At 58.8% G+C, this 15,851-nt stretch overlaps 1 protein-coding gene across 1 annotated transcript in view; it reads left to right on the top strand.

Moving 5' to 3' along the window:
* Positions 1-4,517: 4,517 nt before the first annotated feature.
* LRRC75A (leucine rich repeat containing 75A) overlaps positions 4,518-15,851 on the top strand; it is a 32,478-nt gene continuing 21,144 nt past the window's right edge. Inside the window, exon 1 of the mRNA XM_002718954.5 lies at positions 4,518-4,947. Coding sequence (XP_002719000.4) covers positions 4,696-4,947 — 252 coding nt within the window. The 5' untranslated portion in view covers positions 4,518-4,695. The remainder of the gene's footprint in view (positions 4,948-15,851) is intronic.

The following is a 15,851-nucleotide window of genomic DNA, read 5'->3' on the forward strand; positions in this document are numbered from 1 at the left end:
CTGGATCAGAAGAGAAGCAGCCAGGACTCGAACTAGCGCCCATATGGGATGCCGGCACTGCAGGCGGCCACTTTATCCACTACACCACAGCGCCAGCCTCCAAATAAATAAATAATTTTATAAAAAATAAATAAAACAGGCTGGCACCGTGGCTCAATAGGCTAATCCTCCGCCTTGCGGCGCCGGCACACCGGGTTCTAGTCCCGGTCGGGGTGCCGGATTCTGTCCCGGTTGCCCCTCTTCCAGGCCAGCTCTCTGCTGTGGCCCGGGAGTGCAGTGGAGGATGGCCCAAGTCCTTGGGCCCTGCACCCCATGGGAGACCAGGAGAAGCACCTGGCTCCTGCCTTCGGATCAGCGCAGTGCGCTGGCCGCAGCGGCAGCCACTAGGGGGTGAACCAACAGAAAAGGAAGACCTTTCTCTCTCTCTCTCTCTCTCTCTCTCTCTCTCTCTCTCTCACTGTCCACTCTGCCTGTCAAAATAAATAAAGTTCAGACTTTTGAGTCAGCAAGACCAAAGTGTGACTCCCAACTCTGCCCTGTATTCCCTGTGTAACTTTGGGCCGGCATCCCGTATCAGCACCAGCTTGTGTCCCAGCTGCTCCACTTCCAATCCAGCTCTCTGCTAATGGCCTGGGAAAGCAGCAGCAGATGGCCCAAGTGTTTGGGCCCCTGCACCCATGTGGGAGACCCGGCTCCTGGCTCCTGATGTCTGCCTGACCTAATCCTGGATGTTGTGGCCATTTGGGGAGTGAACCAGCAGATGGAAGATCTCTCTCTCTCTCTCTCTGTAACTCTGACCTTCAAATAAATAAACAAATCTTCAAAAAAAAAAAAATACTCAATTTCCTCACTTGGGAAATCGGGAACACAGCAAAGCTTCCCTTACAGCTGTTGAAAAGACAGAATAGCATCAAAAAAAAAAAAAAAAATGACACAGCCAGAGGCAGAGCACTCAGGGAATGTATGGGAAATGAGAGCTGCCACCTTGGCCTCAGGAACTGGACTCAAGAATCACACGTTGGCCGGCACCGCGGCTCACTAGGCTAATCCTCTGCCTTGCGGCGCCGGCACACCGGGTTCTAGTCCTGGTTGGGGTGCCGGCACACCGGGTTCTAGTCCTGGTTGGGGTGCCGGCACACCGGGTTCTTATCCCGGTTGCCCCTCTTCCAGGCCAGCTCTCTGCTGTGGCCCGGGAGTGCAGTGGAGGATGGCCCAAGTGCTTGGGCCCTGCACCCCATGGGAGACCAGGAGAAGCATCTGGCTCCTGCCTTCAGATCAGTGTGGTATGCCGGCCACGGCGGCCATTGGAGGGTGAACCAACGGCAAAGGAAGACCTTTCTCTCTGTCTCTCACTGTCCACTCTGCCCGTCAAAAAAAAAAAAAAAAAAAAAAAAAGAATCACACGCGCGTCCCGAGAGACCAAACATTGCCCACAGACCCCAGGCTTTCTGGCCTGCTGCTCCTAACACACAGCAGAACCAGGAGAAGGGTAGGCTGGGAGGGGGGCCCAGAAGAGGAGGTGCTTATTGGTTGAGCGTGAAGCGCCCCCTGCAGGAAGTCCCTGGGCACTGCCACATCTTGCTGTGCGTGGCAAGAAAGCCAGACCCTGGGGTCTTTTCACCTGGGCCACTTTTCAGCATTCTTTGTCGTGAGCAGCCGTGAAGGTCTCCCACTCGAACAAACAGCAGGCTTGCTCACTGGCTCCTGCAGGAGCACTGGCTTCCCCCGGCTCGGTGTTCCCGAGCTATGACGCGAACCGGCTGCATGCGGAGCCTCCAGGTGGGCCCAGCACACGCCCCACCCCCACCCCCACCCCCCAGCAGCAGCCTGGAGGCCAGGGGAAGCGAGGCCGATATGCTGATGCTCATGCTGCATGCTGAGCCCTGAGTAATCAAATCCTGAGCCTCTGACCCCGCAGGCTCGTGTCTCCAGCCAGCATCCATGAATCAGTGACAGGTTAATGTACTGGCTTACAGGTCGGGAGCAGGCTTGGAGTCGTTAGGGCGGGGGGAAAGCCGTGAGGGTGAATAGCATTGCCTAGGGAGAGGCTGTGGGAGTGTTCTGGGATAGCCCAACAAGGAGAGGATGGGGTGGGAAAAGGAATTCGCGGGGGGAACTCCAGAAAGAAACCTAGAGAAGAGCCGTGCCCACCACCAAGCCCAGGGAACACAGTTGCAATCAAACCCGAGCTGGCAGCAGGGTCAGGTGCTGCTTCAAAGTCAAGTCTGATGAAGACTGAAAGCGGCCACCGAAATCAGCAAGTAGGTCACTGGCAAGGGGCATTTCAATGTCACGGTTGGGGGCAGAAGCCAGGGTGAAGTGAGGGATGAATGTAGGTAAGGCAGTAGCAGGGGTGCGTATCTGGTGTGCTCCTGTCCGAACACAGCTTGGGACACCTGTGTCCCATATGGGAGTGCCCGGGCTTGGGTGCACCCCAGGAGGCAGCAGGCGATGGCTCAAGTAGTTGTGACCCTGCCATCCACGTGAGAGACCTGAATAAGGTTCCCGGCTCTGCACTCTGGTCTGGCCCAGCCTTGGCTCGTGTGGGCATTTGAGGAACAAACAAGCACATAGGAAGATCTCTGCCTGTCTGTCTGTCTGTGTCTGTCCCTCTGCCTTTCTAAACAAATGAAAATAAATCTTTAAAACCCAGCAACAGGGGACCAGCGCTGTGGCGCGGCAGGTTAACACCCAGGCCTGCAGTGCTGGCATCCCATATGGGCGCAGTTCGAGACCTGGCTGCTCCACTTCTGATCCAGCTCTCTGCTATGGCCTGGGAAAGCAGTAGAGGATGGCCCAAGTCCTTGGGCCCCTGCACCCGTGTGGGAGATCTGAAAGAAGCACCTAGCTCCTGGCTTCGGATAGGCACAGCTCCAGCCGTTACGGCCAATTGGGGAGTGACCCATCAGATGGAAGACCTCTCTCTCTCTCTCTCTTTCTCCCTCTCTGCCTCTCCTCTCTCTGTGTAACTCTGCCTTGCAAATAAATAAATCTTTAAAAACAAAAAGGCAGCAACAAATGAATGTTGTTTTTTTTTTTTTTAATTTACTTGAAAGGCAGAGAGACAGAGACATCTTCCTAAGGTTGCAACAGCCAGGGCCACCAGGGAACTCATGAGTGACAAGGACCCAAGTACTTGAACCTCACCACTGCCCTCAGAGTGTGCGTGAGCAGGGATTTGGAATAGGAAGCGGAGCGGGGACTCCATTCCAGGCATCCCAATCAGCATCGTAACCACTGTGCCACACATCCACCCCTGCCATCCCACTCCTTGACAAGTGCTTTATCCCAACAAGGCAAAGGACGGACCAGGACTCCAGAGGCTACAGACCTGCCTGGCACTCAGCACTCCAGGATTGGGGATCCGGCTCTCCTGTCCCTGCAGCCCGAGTTCTTTTTTTTTTTTTTTTTTTTTTTTTTGACAGGCAGAGTGGACAGTGAGAGAGAGAGACAGAGAGAAAGGTCTTCCTTTTGCCATTGGTTCACCCTCCAATGGCTGCCGCGGCCCGCGCACCGCGCTGATCTGAAGGCAGGAGCCAGGTACTTATCCTGGTCTCCCATGGGGTGCAGGGCCCAAGCACTTGGCAGCCCAAGTTCTAATGCCCTAACGAGGCACGGGCCAGAGTTAGAGAGCTGGCACCATGATGTTCCACCTGCCAACCCCACCAAGCCCAGGGCAGCCACCTCGGCCTACCAGGGTGAACAACTGTGCCTTGGCCTGGGGTCTGGCAGGCCCCTGGAGAGCTTCCCAAGCAACCACCAGTCTCCTGGGTCTGGGCCTGGCAGAGCAAGGAGGGAGACAGCCAGCAGGAGACAGCAGCAGGCCCCTTCTCCATCCAGGACTGTGAGAGTAAGAACAGGAGAAAACAGCTTTTCATACCTGTCTGGTGCAGACGCTCGGGGCACCTGAGAGCAGGCACAGATCCTCACCAGCAAAAGGGCATGAACCGCAGTTTTGGGGTTCACACACCAACCACACCCCAGGCTTCCCCAATGGACCAGGTCTCAAACCAAAACAAAAAACAAAGCGTGCACCCGAATCACCCGTGATGCTGGCTACCACGGCAGATCTGCAGATCCCAGGGAGGCGATTTCCCACCCCGTTTTGTTTTTCTGTTTTCCATCCATTGCCTTGGATGACTCGGGCGTGGATGCTGCCTGGGGAAATCCGACCCTGAGACGAGGGACGCTGCCCCCAGCCAGGCGCCAAACTTCCCCCTCCCCCGCCAGGCGCATCGGGCACGTCCCCTCGCCTCCGCGGGCCTGACCCCTCCGGAGAGCCCGGTGAGACCAGCCAAGGCCCCTGGGGCCTGGCCGCCCGCCGCGCCGCCGGGAGGCGCAGTGCGGTGGCCGGCAGGGGGCGCGGCGCCGGGGAGGCCCCCGGCCCGGAGCCGAGGGGCGGGAGCCGGCGGCGGCGGCGGCGGCGCTGAGCCGGGCGCGGGGGCGGGAGCCGGGGGCGGGGCGGGCCGGCCGGGGCGGGGCGGCGGGCTGGCGGCGAGCGCCCGGGGAGCGCGCCCGGGAGCGGGGAGGGAGGAGCGCGGGGAGCGCGGGCCGCCGGCCGCCCCCGCCCCCGCGCCGCCCGCGCGCAACAGTTCCCCCAAAGTTGCAGCCCGGGAGGCGGGCGCGCCCGGGGCGCAGCCGGCAGGGGCCGCGGCCTCGGGCCCAGCGCGGAGAGTCGCGGCGGGCGGCGGCGGCATGGGCACCCGGCAGACCAAGGGCAGCCTGGCGGAGAGAGCCAGCCCCGGCGCGGCGCCCGGCCCTCGCCGCGAACGGCCGGACTTCTGGGCGTCGCTGCTGCTGCGCGCCGGGGACAAGGCGGGGCGCGCGGGCGCCGGCGCGGGGCTGCCCCCCTACCATCGGCGCGTCGGCATGGTCCAGGAGCTGCTGCGGATGGTGCGCCAGGGCCGGCGGGAGGAGGCGGGGACGCTGCTGCAGCACCTGCGCCAGGTGAGCGCGAGCAGGGGACAGGGGGAGGGGGGCGCGCCGGGCGCGGGAGAGCCCCGCCCCTTGCCCGGGAGGCTGGGGAGCACTGAGGGGCACCGCCCAGGACCCCCTTCCGCGGGGGATGGATGGAGCCCTCTCTGGCGGCAGGTGCCTCGGCGCTCCCGCTGAGTCTTGGGCCTCGGGGCAGGGTGGAGAAAGGCTGGCCCGGTGAGGCCCGCTGTGAGGGGGACCTGTTGGAATAATGTCGCCGCTCCTGCCCTCCGCTGGCCGAGGAGGCTGGTCTCCAGGGCTGGTTGGTGGGAGGGGACACAGGGATGCACGCCCGGGCTGGGTAGAGCCCTCTCTTGTCTTCCTGTCCACACTGGCAGCCACCACCCCTTGCCAAGGGTCCTCAATGAATGCGCAGTAGTCGGCTCCCGGAGGGGAAGTCCAAGGACGCAGCCCTGGGGCTAGTGAGCCGCCAGGCCAGGCCCTAGGTCATCAGTGCTCTGCTCGCCTGGGAGGTGCCCTGGGGGCAGTGGCTGCAAAAGGAGACTGAGTGTCCCCTCCCCTAACTTTGGCAGGTCCTCAGCCATGAGCACCTGCCCCAAGCCTGCGGAGAGGGCTGTAGGGTTTGGACTCCCAGCCTGCAGGAACTTGGGTCCTCCACTGATCGCCCGTGCCTTGTCCCTCTGGTCTGGGGACAGACTGTGCGGGGCAAGCTGAGGCTGTCCCCCACCTCCTTTCTTATCTCAGTTTCTTTGGGGGATGGGGGGTGGCCTGTGCCGTGGATTTTGGTTGAGTGGGAGAAAGGCAGGAGGGCACACAAAGGTTTCTACCTGCAGCATTGCCAAACAGGTTGGCTTGGCCTGGGCTTCTGGGCAAGACAAACCCAGGCCCCACCGTCTGGGTGGATTGACCCTGTGGTTAGTGGCGCACTCTATGTGGGGAGGGGCAGGGGAAGCCTCAGCTGACCTCTCTGAGTTTTCCCATAACTGATGGAAGAGGCTGTTGGAGTGTCTTCCTGGGAGGAGCTTCCAAAAATCTAAGGGGACCCACATCCCTCCCCGCTGCTGCTGTCACCCTGGAGAACGGGTTCCCAAGGCTTGCGCGGCACAGGGAGAGGGAAGGCCCTGGTGCCTGAGATGCGGTGCTGGGGCCCCAGGTGCTGTCTGTGACTGAATCGTCAGCGAGAAGATGGCATCACGCTGCATACACGGTGTGTATTTCTCTTTGTCTTTAGAAAATTGGAGACCGACACACACGCGGCCTCTCTGGTAACTTTTTTTTTTTTTTTTTGGCTTTCGAACGGGATAATGGGTTTTCCAGAGCCTCATCTCCCATTTGCACACTAGGCAGACACTGATGATCACATGCTGCTCCCCTGGCCCTGGGAGGAGCTCTGGGCAGGGGGGCATACAGCACACTGAGGGGAGAGCACACCTTCTAGGAGCACGAAAGAGCAAAAATGAAGCCGGCATTTTCTAGGGCCAGCCGCAGGCCTGCGGGAGACAGACCCCTGGGGCTCCCCAGGATGAGACCACGTCCTGGGAAACTGAGGCAGGGAGCATTTCCTCCGCCTATGAGCCCTGGTGTCCCAGCACCCTGCTCACTGCAAGGCTGGAGGGGGCTATCAGACTCCCCGCTTTTCTGTGGCTCCCTTGACCCCTGGCTGGTGAGTGGGGCCTGTGGACCTGAAGTGGAGAGATCAAGCCCCCTCCCGCACGCAACCTCCCCCACCCTGTTCCCCCTGGAAATGGTCATGAGTCCCAGGCCTTGCGGAAGGGGACCCCAGAGGGTTGCAGAGGTCCGTGACAGAGAGGTGGTTGTCTAGGACCCTGAGGCCTACTGGAGGGAGGTCAGGCTGGATCTGTGCTGTGCCCTAAAGTGCCTCCTTCTCCCAAATGCTGTCTTCCTCTCCTGTTTCCTCTCCCCGTCAGGAAGTGACAAGAGCAGTCAGTGCAAGAGGTGAAAACACTCAGGGCCCCCCCCCAGCCCAGTCCACCCGGCAGGCAGAGGCAGGGGGTGTGTAGGTACACCAGGCTCAGTCCCTGTTGTCTGGGACCCCAGGGAGGGGCAGGGCCAGGGAGTGGTCCCAGCCTGGATGGTAAGAGCCATCTCCTAGGCGTAGCCCATGGCGATGTTCGATACCTTCACTGGCTGCCGAGTTTGTGGGTGCCCAGAGCCACGGCTTACAGGGGAGCTGGGATCCCTCAAAAATTCCTCTTGGAGTCCTTGATCTTTCTGAGGCCCTGAAAAGGCTGCACACATCTCTCTAAGACAAAGACACCTGCACACACGTGCACACACATGTGCACACACGTGCACACACATGCACACACACGATCTTGCAAGGGATCTTAGAGGGCACACAGAGCCCCTGAAACCTGCGACAGAGTCCAAGCAGAGTCCCTGCCGCAGTCTGATACTGCCCCTTCCCCCGGCCATGTGACCTGCTCTGGGCTTGGGGTGCAAACAGGGGCCCCCGGGACCATAGTGAGTGGCAATTCAGAGGAGGCGGAGGGATTGGGCGGCCAGTGCTGCTGCATCTAGGATATGTGGGGGCGTGTTCTTGGTGGGAGATTCTGGCTTGCTGGAGAGGGCTCAGGTCCTGTAGCTGCCCCCCCCAGGAATGCAGAGCCACCCCCTTCCCCTTAGGAGCCGTGGCGTCTGAGAGGAGAACATGGCAGCGTTGCCTTCCAGTCCTCCTCTGTGTGCTGTGGCCTTGGACCCAGCAGATAGCCTCCAGGGATCTGGGCTGTGGAGCAGAGCAAGTGCTACAAAGTGTGTGAAATCGGGTAGGCGCTGCCAGTCAAGACAGGTTCTCTCTGGGAGACCGAGATAAGAAATCAGAGAATCGGTCCTAGGTAGGATCTGGCTCTCCTCTGGACGGTTCGTGGTGTCCTTTCTCAGTCACAGCCCAAGGAGTTTTGCGTTCTGGCTGCCTGGCCTGGGCGCAGTGTGGGTCGAAAGCTTCCTGTAAATCCAGGTGGAGTCTGCGGCAGGTGCCATGGGGGGGCAAAATAACTAGCTTAGGGTGGACAAGGCCATTCCTTTCCTCTCCTCTGGGCCATAGCCCTGGCCCCATCCCCAGGCCTTCAGAGAGACAGAGTGTGTGTTCCCATCCTCTGGTTCACTCCCTAAATGCCCACAAGGGCCAGGGCTGGGCCGGGCTAAAGCTGGGAGCCGGAAACTCCATCTAGGTCTCCCCTATGGGTGGCAGGAACTCAATTACTCGAGCCATCAGCACTACCTCCGTGATCTGTATAAGCAGGAAGCGGACGTCAGATCCCAGGTGTTCCAGTGTGGGATGCGGCTCTCTTAGCCAGTGTTGTGTTTTTGTTGTGGTTTTTTTTTTTTTTTTTTTTTTACAGGCAGAGTGGACAATAAGAGAGACAGAGAGAAAGGTCTTCCTTTGCCGTTGGTTCACCCTCCAATGGCCGCTGCGGCTGATCCGATGGCAGGAGCCGGGTGCTTCTCCTGGTCTCCCATGGGGTGCAGGGCCCAAGCTTGGGCCATCACTTCACTGCGCTCTCTGGCCACAGCAGAGAGCTGGCCTGGAAGAGGGGCAACCGGGACAGAATCTGGCACCCCGACCGGGACTAGAACCCGGTGTGCTGGCGCCACAAGGCGGAGGATTAGCCTAGTGAGCCACGGCACCTGCCATAGCCAGTGTTTTAATTGCTTAGCCTAAATGCCTGCCCCAGGCTCACCATCTCTCACCCCGGAGAAGTGACTTTCCCTCACGGAGATGAGCCAAGAGCTGGTTGCATGGAGGGTTGAGGTGTCAGCTCTTCAGCTCAGCATAGTTGAGTCCAGAATTCCAGTTGTGCACCTGCTTCTTAGAACACCAGACTAAAGGATCTGGTTCCCGGGGATACACCGAACCGAGGTGGCCCATTTCTTCCTGTTCACCTGCATCCCTGACCTTCCCATAAAGAAGGCCCGAGCGAGCTGGTTTACTCCCACCCAACGTGGTGCACCTGTACCGGGCAGAGCTGTCCAGCCTCACCCTACGTAGGACCTAGGGTGTCACTTGCCTCCTCCCCCCACCCTCAAGAGGAGCTGAATAATGGACAAGCACTTGGAGACTGAGCCAGCCCAAGTTCTGGGATCCAATAGCCTTGTGGGTCTCACCATACTGGGTGGCAGTTTGTTCTGATGGTCATGTTGTGTGTCGGACAAGGTCAAGTGCTTCCTGAGGGTGGACATCCACTTCCACTGGGGCCCATAGTGTGTATTGAGAACCTGCAGGCTTGTGACATTCCTTGTGAGTCAGTGTGTGTGTGTGTGTGTGTGTCCGCCGCTGTCCTCACAGTGTGTCCTCAGAAAACACTTGTATCGCTCCCCCGACGATGCTGTGCGTCTGGGCGCCAATTACCAGGTTCATCAAGACCATCACGAGAGCCTTCAAGCTTGCTTTCCGAGCAGTTGCATTTCTGGGAGTGATATCCGCGGGGCTCGGCTGCTCCTGGCAGCCTGCCAGGCGGTGGTGTTCTTGGAGAGAGAAGTGGCGTGGTGCCCGGCCTTGGTGGCACCGCGGGATTCCATCCGGCAGGTGCAGTCTGGAGCCCCTGCCGAGGAGGCGGCGGGAGGGGAGCAGAGCCTGATGGGAGAGCCCGGGCCTCCTCCACATTCCTGATCTGCTCCCTGTGCTGAATCACGTCTGCTCCCTCCACAAAGAGAAACCTGCCTTTTGAGAATCCACCGCTCTGCTCTCGCCCGGCTGGGCTGGATCCAGGCGTTGTCTGCCGCAATAAAGAGGCAGACCGGTTCTGATGTCAGGGGCCTGTGTTGTTAGGGCTGCCGGGGACACAGCGGTCATTGTGTGGCCGGGCTTGACCGCAGGCCTGGTGGCTGGGCCGGCTACCCCGACCTCAGGGTCTGATGCGATAGAGACAGGGGACATTCTAGAACAAAATAGAGGGCCAGAAACTGCTGCTGTCTTGAGGAGCCTGGCCACTAGCCGTGGACGTCCAAGGTAAATGTGCCCTCCCCTGCCTGCTTCCCCAGTGTCATCTCATGTCCAGGGGTGCTGCCCTTCTGGGGCAGGGGCCATGAGCCAGGGATGTACCATGTAGCCACTTTTCAGGAACCTTCCCAGAACGGATGTGAGCTCTGCTTCGGGCACAGTGCCGCTGGCCGCTGGCCCTGGTGCTCTCCTGCAGGAGCCAGGAGCCAGCAGGCTTTGGCGTCGCCACTGTGAGCATGGCTAGATCATCCCCCTGTGACCTGTGAGGCCCATTCGATTGCTCCCCTACTCAGTTCCTGTGCCTGCTCCTCGTACCCCCATACCTCTCGCAGGTGAGAGGCGCCTGGCAAAGGGGTTGGCGGGAACAGTCTCCTATTTATTAATTTTTTTAAAAGATTTATTTTTTTTTGAAAGTCAGAGTTACAAAGAAAGAGAAGGAGAGGCAGAGACAGAGAGAGAGGTCTTTCATCCCTAGTTGGCCACAACCGCCGGAGCTGTGCCGATCTGAAGCCAGGAGCCAGGAGCCTCCTCTTGGTCTCCCCCATGGGTGCAGGGGCCCAAGTCCTTGGGCCACCTTCTACTGCTCTCCCAGGCCATAACAGAGAGCTGGTTGGGAAGCAGAGCAGCCAGGACTCGATCCAGCACTGCAGGTGGTGGCTTTACCTGCTGTGCCACAGCGCCAGCCCCTCTCTCTTTTATGTTAAAGATGCATTTATTTATTTGAAAGTGAGAGTAATAGAGAGAGACGAGAGAGAAAGGTCTTCCATCCGCTGGGTCACTCCCCTAGATGGCCACAACAGCCAGGGCTGTGCAGGGCTTAAGCCAGGACTTGTTCCAGGTCTCCCACGTTGGTGGCCTGGGCCTAAACACTTGGTCCATCCTCTAGTGCTTTCCCAGGTGCATTAGCAGGGAGCTGGATTGGAAGTGGAGCAGCCAGGACTCAAACCAGCATCCATATGGGATGCCAGTGTCAACAGGCAGTGGCTTTATTCGCTAGGCCACAGCACCGGCCTCACGACCAGGGTTTTTCTGCAGTCCCCGTAGGAATATCCACCGGGTGGAGTGGAGATGTGAGAAGATCCCCTCCTGACAGTGGGGCTCCTGGGCCAGCCATATGCCCTCCCCTCCTATCCGCAGCAAGAGCAGATGAGAAAATCTCTCTCTCTCTCACCCACACGTGCACACACGCACACACACATATACACATTCCTCCTGGCTGCCACGTGTCTTCCTCCCATTAGTCTCCTGTAACAAAATACCATCGTCCCCTTAGAGGCTTGTAAGTAGCAGAAACTTATCCACACAGCCTGGAGGTTGCAGACTTTATCAGCTGAGGCCTGAAGCTCTAGTCCCTGAGAGCACCCGCAGACCACCCCCATCCCAACCCCCTCCCCCTGGGGGTTGAGGGTTTCCACCATGGAATTGTAGCGGTGGGGGTGGCAAACGCTCCTGCTCAGAGAAACCGGGACCTGAAACCGCAGATCCCAGCGCTGTATCTGGGGCTCACCGAGACTCAAAGAGCCGCCTGCGTGTTCTAAATGAGAACAGAGACCTCAGAGAGCAGAGCAGGGCGGAGCAGGGGCGGAGACCCCTCTTCCAGTGCCGGCTCTCTCCTCCCACCCACCAGGCCCCAGAGCAGGGCCCACGTGGCTCCCCGGGATCATTTCCCAGCCTGCTTTTTTTTTTTTTTTTTTTTTTTTTTAACTTTTATTAGCTCAGACTCCTGGCTGCTGTAGCCACAGGCAGTTCTGCCGCTGGCTGCTCTCAGAGGGCTGTGGCGTTTGGCTGTTTCTCACTTGATCCTCAACCAGGGTGGACGCAGGTGTCCGGCAGCGTAGGGGGACCCACGTGTGCCTGCCAGCAGAGGGACTGGCCTCGCCTGGGACCCCTGTGCTGTGGTTGCAATGCATCCCCCAAATTTCATACATTAGAAACCTAATCCCCAAGTCCAGCAGGGGCGTGGGGAGGAGGGAGAGTGGTGATTAGGATTGGATAAAGTGGTCAGCACGGGATTGGTGACTTCCTGAGAAGAAGAGAGATCGGGGCTGGCACGGGCTTGCTCGGTGCGTGGTGCCTTCTGTGTTAGGGCACAGCAGGAAGGCCCTCACCAGAGGCTGCACCTGGCCCTTGCTGCCCCAGCCTCCATCGTGAGCTGAGTTCATCTCTACTCAGTCGCAGCTATTTGGCTATAACAGCAGGAAATGCACTTGATCGCTGTGCCCACCCGTGGGGCTGCCCTCACCCCTGCTCTGTCCTCAGGGTCCCTGTGTAACTGCTCTCTCTGGATCTCCCCTCTGTACTGAAAAGGAAACTTTTTTTTAAAAGATTGATTGATTTGAAAGGCAGAGTTACAGAGCGACAGGGAGAGACACAGAGAGAGAGAGAGGTCTTCCATCTGCTGATTCACTCCCCAGATGGCCACAACAGCCAGAGCTGGGCCAGGCCGAAGTCAGGAGCTTGGAACTTCATCTGGGTTTCCCATGTGAGTGACAGGGCCCAAGCACTTGGGCTGTTTGCTGCTGCCTTCCCAGGCACACTAACAGGGAGCTGGATTGGAAGTGGAGCAGCTGGGATTCGAGAGGCAGCTGGTAGGCACTGTGGCTTCAGAGTGATTGTGGAGCTGGCTGTAGCTGGTTGGTCGCCAGTGGCCATCGGGTTCTGGCCACTGACGCAACGAGGAGGCAGAGCCAGGAGCCCTGTGACCATGGCATGGCGTGTAGACGCAGGTGCAGGGCACATGGCCCCTCCTCTCCCGCAGGTGCAGGCTTAGGTGTAGTCCCAGGCTCCAGACCAGGAGCTTCCGGGAGCCAAGCCTCCCCTGCTACCCACCCAATTGCTGCTTGGGGCTTTGCCTCACCTGCTCTGCCAGGCCTCTCCCAGTAGCCTTGGTGCTCAAGGCTGTCCCTGTCTTACCCACTAGGGTATCGCCAGGATTCTCGCAGAGCACACCTAGGGCTACTGTCCCCCTAGAGCTGCCCCGCCCCTCCAAGGAGGCTCCCAGAATACCTTTCTCCCATCAAGGGCCACTGGGCAAGCGACCCAGCACTTTCTGCCTGGCAGGTCTGCACCTGTCTCTCTCTCTCGGCCTCTGCCACCAGAGGATGGGCAGGGCTCGGCTTTAATGTCCTCGGAGTTCTGAGGGGCCTGGACCTGCCCCTCCCACTCCCTGGGAGAGTTGGAGGGAGGGGGAGGGGTTGTTTCGGCTGTTCTTTTTTTTTTTTTTTTTGACAGACAGAGTGGACAGTGAGAGAGAGAGACAAAGAGAAAGATCTTCCTTTTGCCGTTGGTTCACCCTCCAATGGCTGCCACGGCCAGTGCATCACACTGATCCGAAGGCCGGAGCCAGGTGCTTCTCCTGGTCTCCCATGGGGTGCAGGGCCCAAGCATTTGGGCCATCCTCCACTGTACTCCCTGGTCACAGCAGAGAGCTGGCCTGGAAGGGGGGCAACCGGGACAGAATCCGGCGCCCCGACCGGGACTAGAACCCGGTGTGCCGGCGCCGCAAGGCAGAGGATTAGCCTAGTGAGCCGCAGCGCCGGCCACGGCTCTTCTTGAGTGTGGTGCTCAGTAGCTGAGCTAACAGCCTGCACCTGCACCCCTACCCAGTGATTCCCCGCGGGGAAGGGCTGGAAGCTGAAGCCAGTGAGTAACTCAGGTCCCCTCCTCAGGGCAGGAAGGGCTCTGGGACCCAGAAGACCCTTTGGGCCCCTTCACAGTTCCCAGGGGCAGGACCTGGAGGTGGGTGGGGGGGTGTCATTCTCTGGAGCATGTTCTCTGAGTGACATTTTTTAAAAGATTTATGTATTTATTTATTTGAAAGGCAGAGTTTCGGAGAGAGAGACGGGGAGAGACAGAGAAAGAGATCCTCCACCTGCTAGTTCACTCCACGGATGACCACAATGGCCAGGGTGAAGCCAGGAGCCTGGAGCTTCATCCACATGTCCCATGTGGGTGGCAGGGCCCCAAGCACTTGGACCATCTTCTGCTGCTTTCCCAGGCGCATTAGCCGGGAGCTGCATTGGAAGTGGAGCAGATGTGGAGACAAAGTGGCAAAGATGGCAATGCCATAACAGAGGGAGGAACAGGACTGTGACTTGAACAGAAGGTGTGCCCAGGAGGGAGTGTGTCTCCCGGGCAGCCCTGGAGAAGACCGAGCACCTGGGGGTGTGGAGGGCATCCAGTGAGTCAGCCAAGGAGGCCCAGCCTTTCCCTGGGTTTCCTTTAGGAGGTGCTGGGCCACTTCTGGCCCCTACTGTACCACTGTAAGAAGACAGCACCACCCTGGTTGGGTGCAGCCAGAGTTAAGGCTTGGTCATTTCAGCCCCACCCAGACGCCCTTGTGCAGTGCATGCCCTATACAGCTGTATTCCACAGCCTTGTGAGAGCACCCGGAAGTTCAAAGTCTACTGGCCAGGCTGAGTAAGTTCCGAATCAGTATCAGCTGAGACCAGTCAGGAGCATATCTCGTCTCTCTCAGCCAGCACCTGACTTCCGTCTCCTGAATCAGGGAGCTGAATCCATGGGGCGGCGTGTTCTTCTAGCAGGTTCCAGCGCAATGCTCCTGCCCCTCGGAGGACATGAGACAGGCACCGTGGATGGGCCTGGAGTCTGGCTCAGTCGAGGGCATTGAGGCCAAAAGCCAGGAGCCCGGAGCTTCTTCTGGGCCTCCCACATAGGAGCTGGGGCCGGCTGCTGCTGCTTTCCCAGGCACATTAGCAGGGAGGGAGCTGGATTGGAAGTGGAACAGCCAGGTGTTCATATGGGACGCCCCTGTCTCTTAACCCACCCCGCCCCAGCGCCAGCCCCTCCTTTGCAACCTTTAAAGGTTCCTGGATTCGTCCCTGGTGCTGCTGGTGGGAGCACCTGTTCCCTGCACCCATGGGGATTCCCATATCAGGCCCTCAAGAGAGGGGAGCTTTAGATGAGCATTGGTGGCTCTGCCCAGCCGGGGGTGCCTTGGAGGCCCTGGGAAAAAAACTTGTCCTGGGCCGGCTGCACCCTCCCCGCCGTCCAGAGAGCAACACGAGAGGAGCCAGAGGAGCCGCAGACCAGACCGCTGAGCTCCTGGCCCCTAGGGGTTCTTCCTCCTCCTCCTCCTCCTCCTCCTCCTCCTCCACTTCCTGCTGGAGTTGGGAGTGAGCTGGATTCCTATCCAGGCTGACTCATCTCGCTTACCCAGGGGGAGGGCAGCGAGAGGTCTGAGTCCAGATTCTTGGAGGTTTCTCCTTGGCCTTGGCCGCGCCTCTGACCTAGAGGTTTAAAGTGGAGCAGAGCCTTATCTCGTGGCAATGGTTGATTCCATGTGTCGGATGCAGCTGGGCGATGGGACCCAGCTTTGGGGTCACTCTGTAGCCTGGGTGTTGCTGTGAAAGTATTTTTTTAGATGTGATTAACATGTAAATCAGTTAGACTTTGAATGCAAACAAGTCCAAGACCTTCATAATAAATTGGATCAAATAAACAAATAAATAAAGGATGTGGGGGCTGGCGCTGTGGCGTAGTAGGTTAACCCTCTGCCTGCAGCACTGGTATCCTATATGGTTGCCGGTTCAAGTCCTGGCTGCTCCACTTCTGATCCCACTCCCTGCTAATGCGCCTGGGAAAGCAGCAGAAGATGGCCCAAGTCCTTGGGCCCTTGCACCCATGTGGGAGATCTGGAAGAAGCTCCTGGCTCCTGGCTTCAGATCAACCCAGCTCCGGCCATTGCGACCGTTTTGGAGAGTGAACCAACGGATGAAAGACCTGTCTCTCTGTCTCTCCCTCCCACTGCCTATAACTCTGCCTCTCGAATAAATAAATAAATCTTTTTTTTTTTTTTTTTTGACAGGCAGGAGTGGACAGTGAGAGAGAGAGACAGAGAGAAAGGTCTTCCTTTGCCGTTGGTTCACCCTCCAATGGCCGCCGCGGCCAGCGCACTGCAACCAGCGCACCATGCCGATCCAATGGCAGGAGTCAG

This window comes from Oryctolagus cuniculus, chromosome 17 (genome assembly GCF_964237555.1).
Source record: "Oryctolagus cuniculus chromosome 17, mOryCun1.1, whole genome shotgun sequence".
Classification (NCBI taxonomy): Eukaryota; Metazoa; Chordata; class Mammalia; order Lagomorpha; family Leporidae; genus Oryctolagus; species Oryctolagus cuniculus.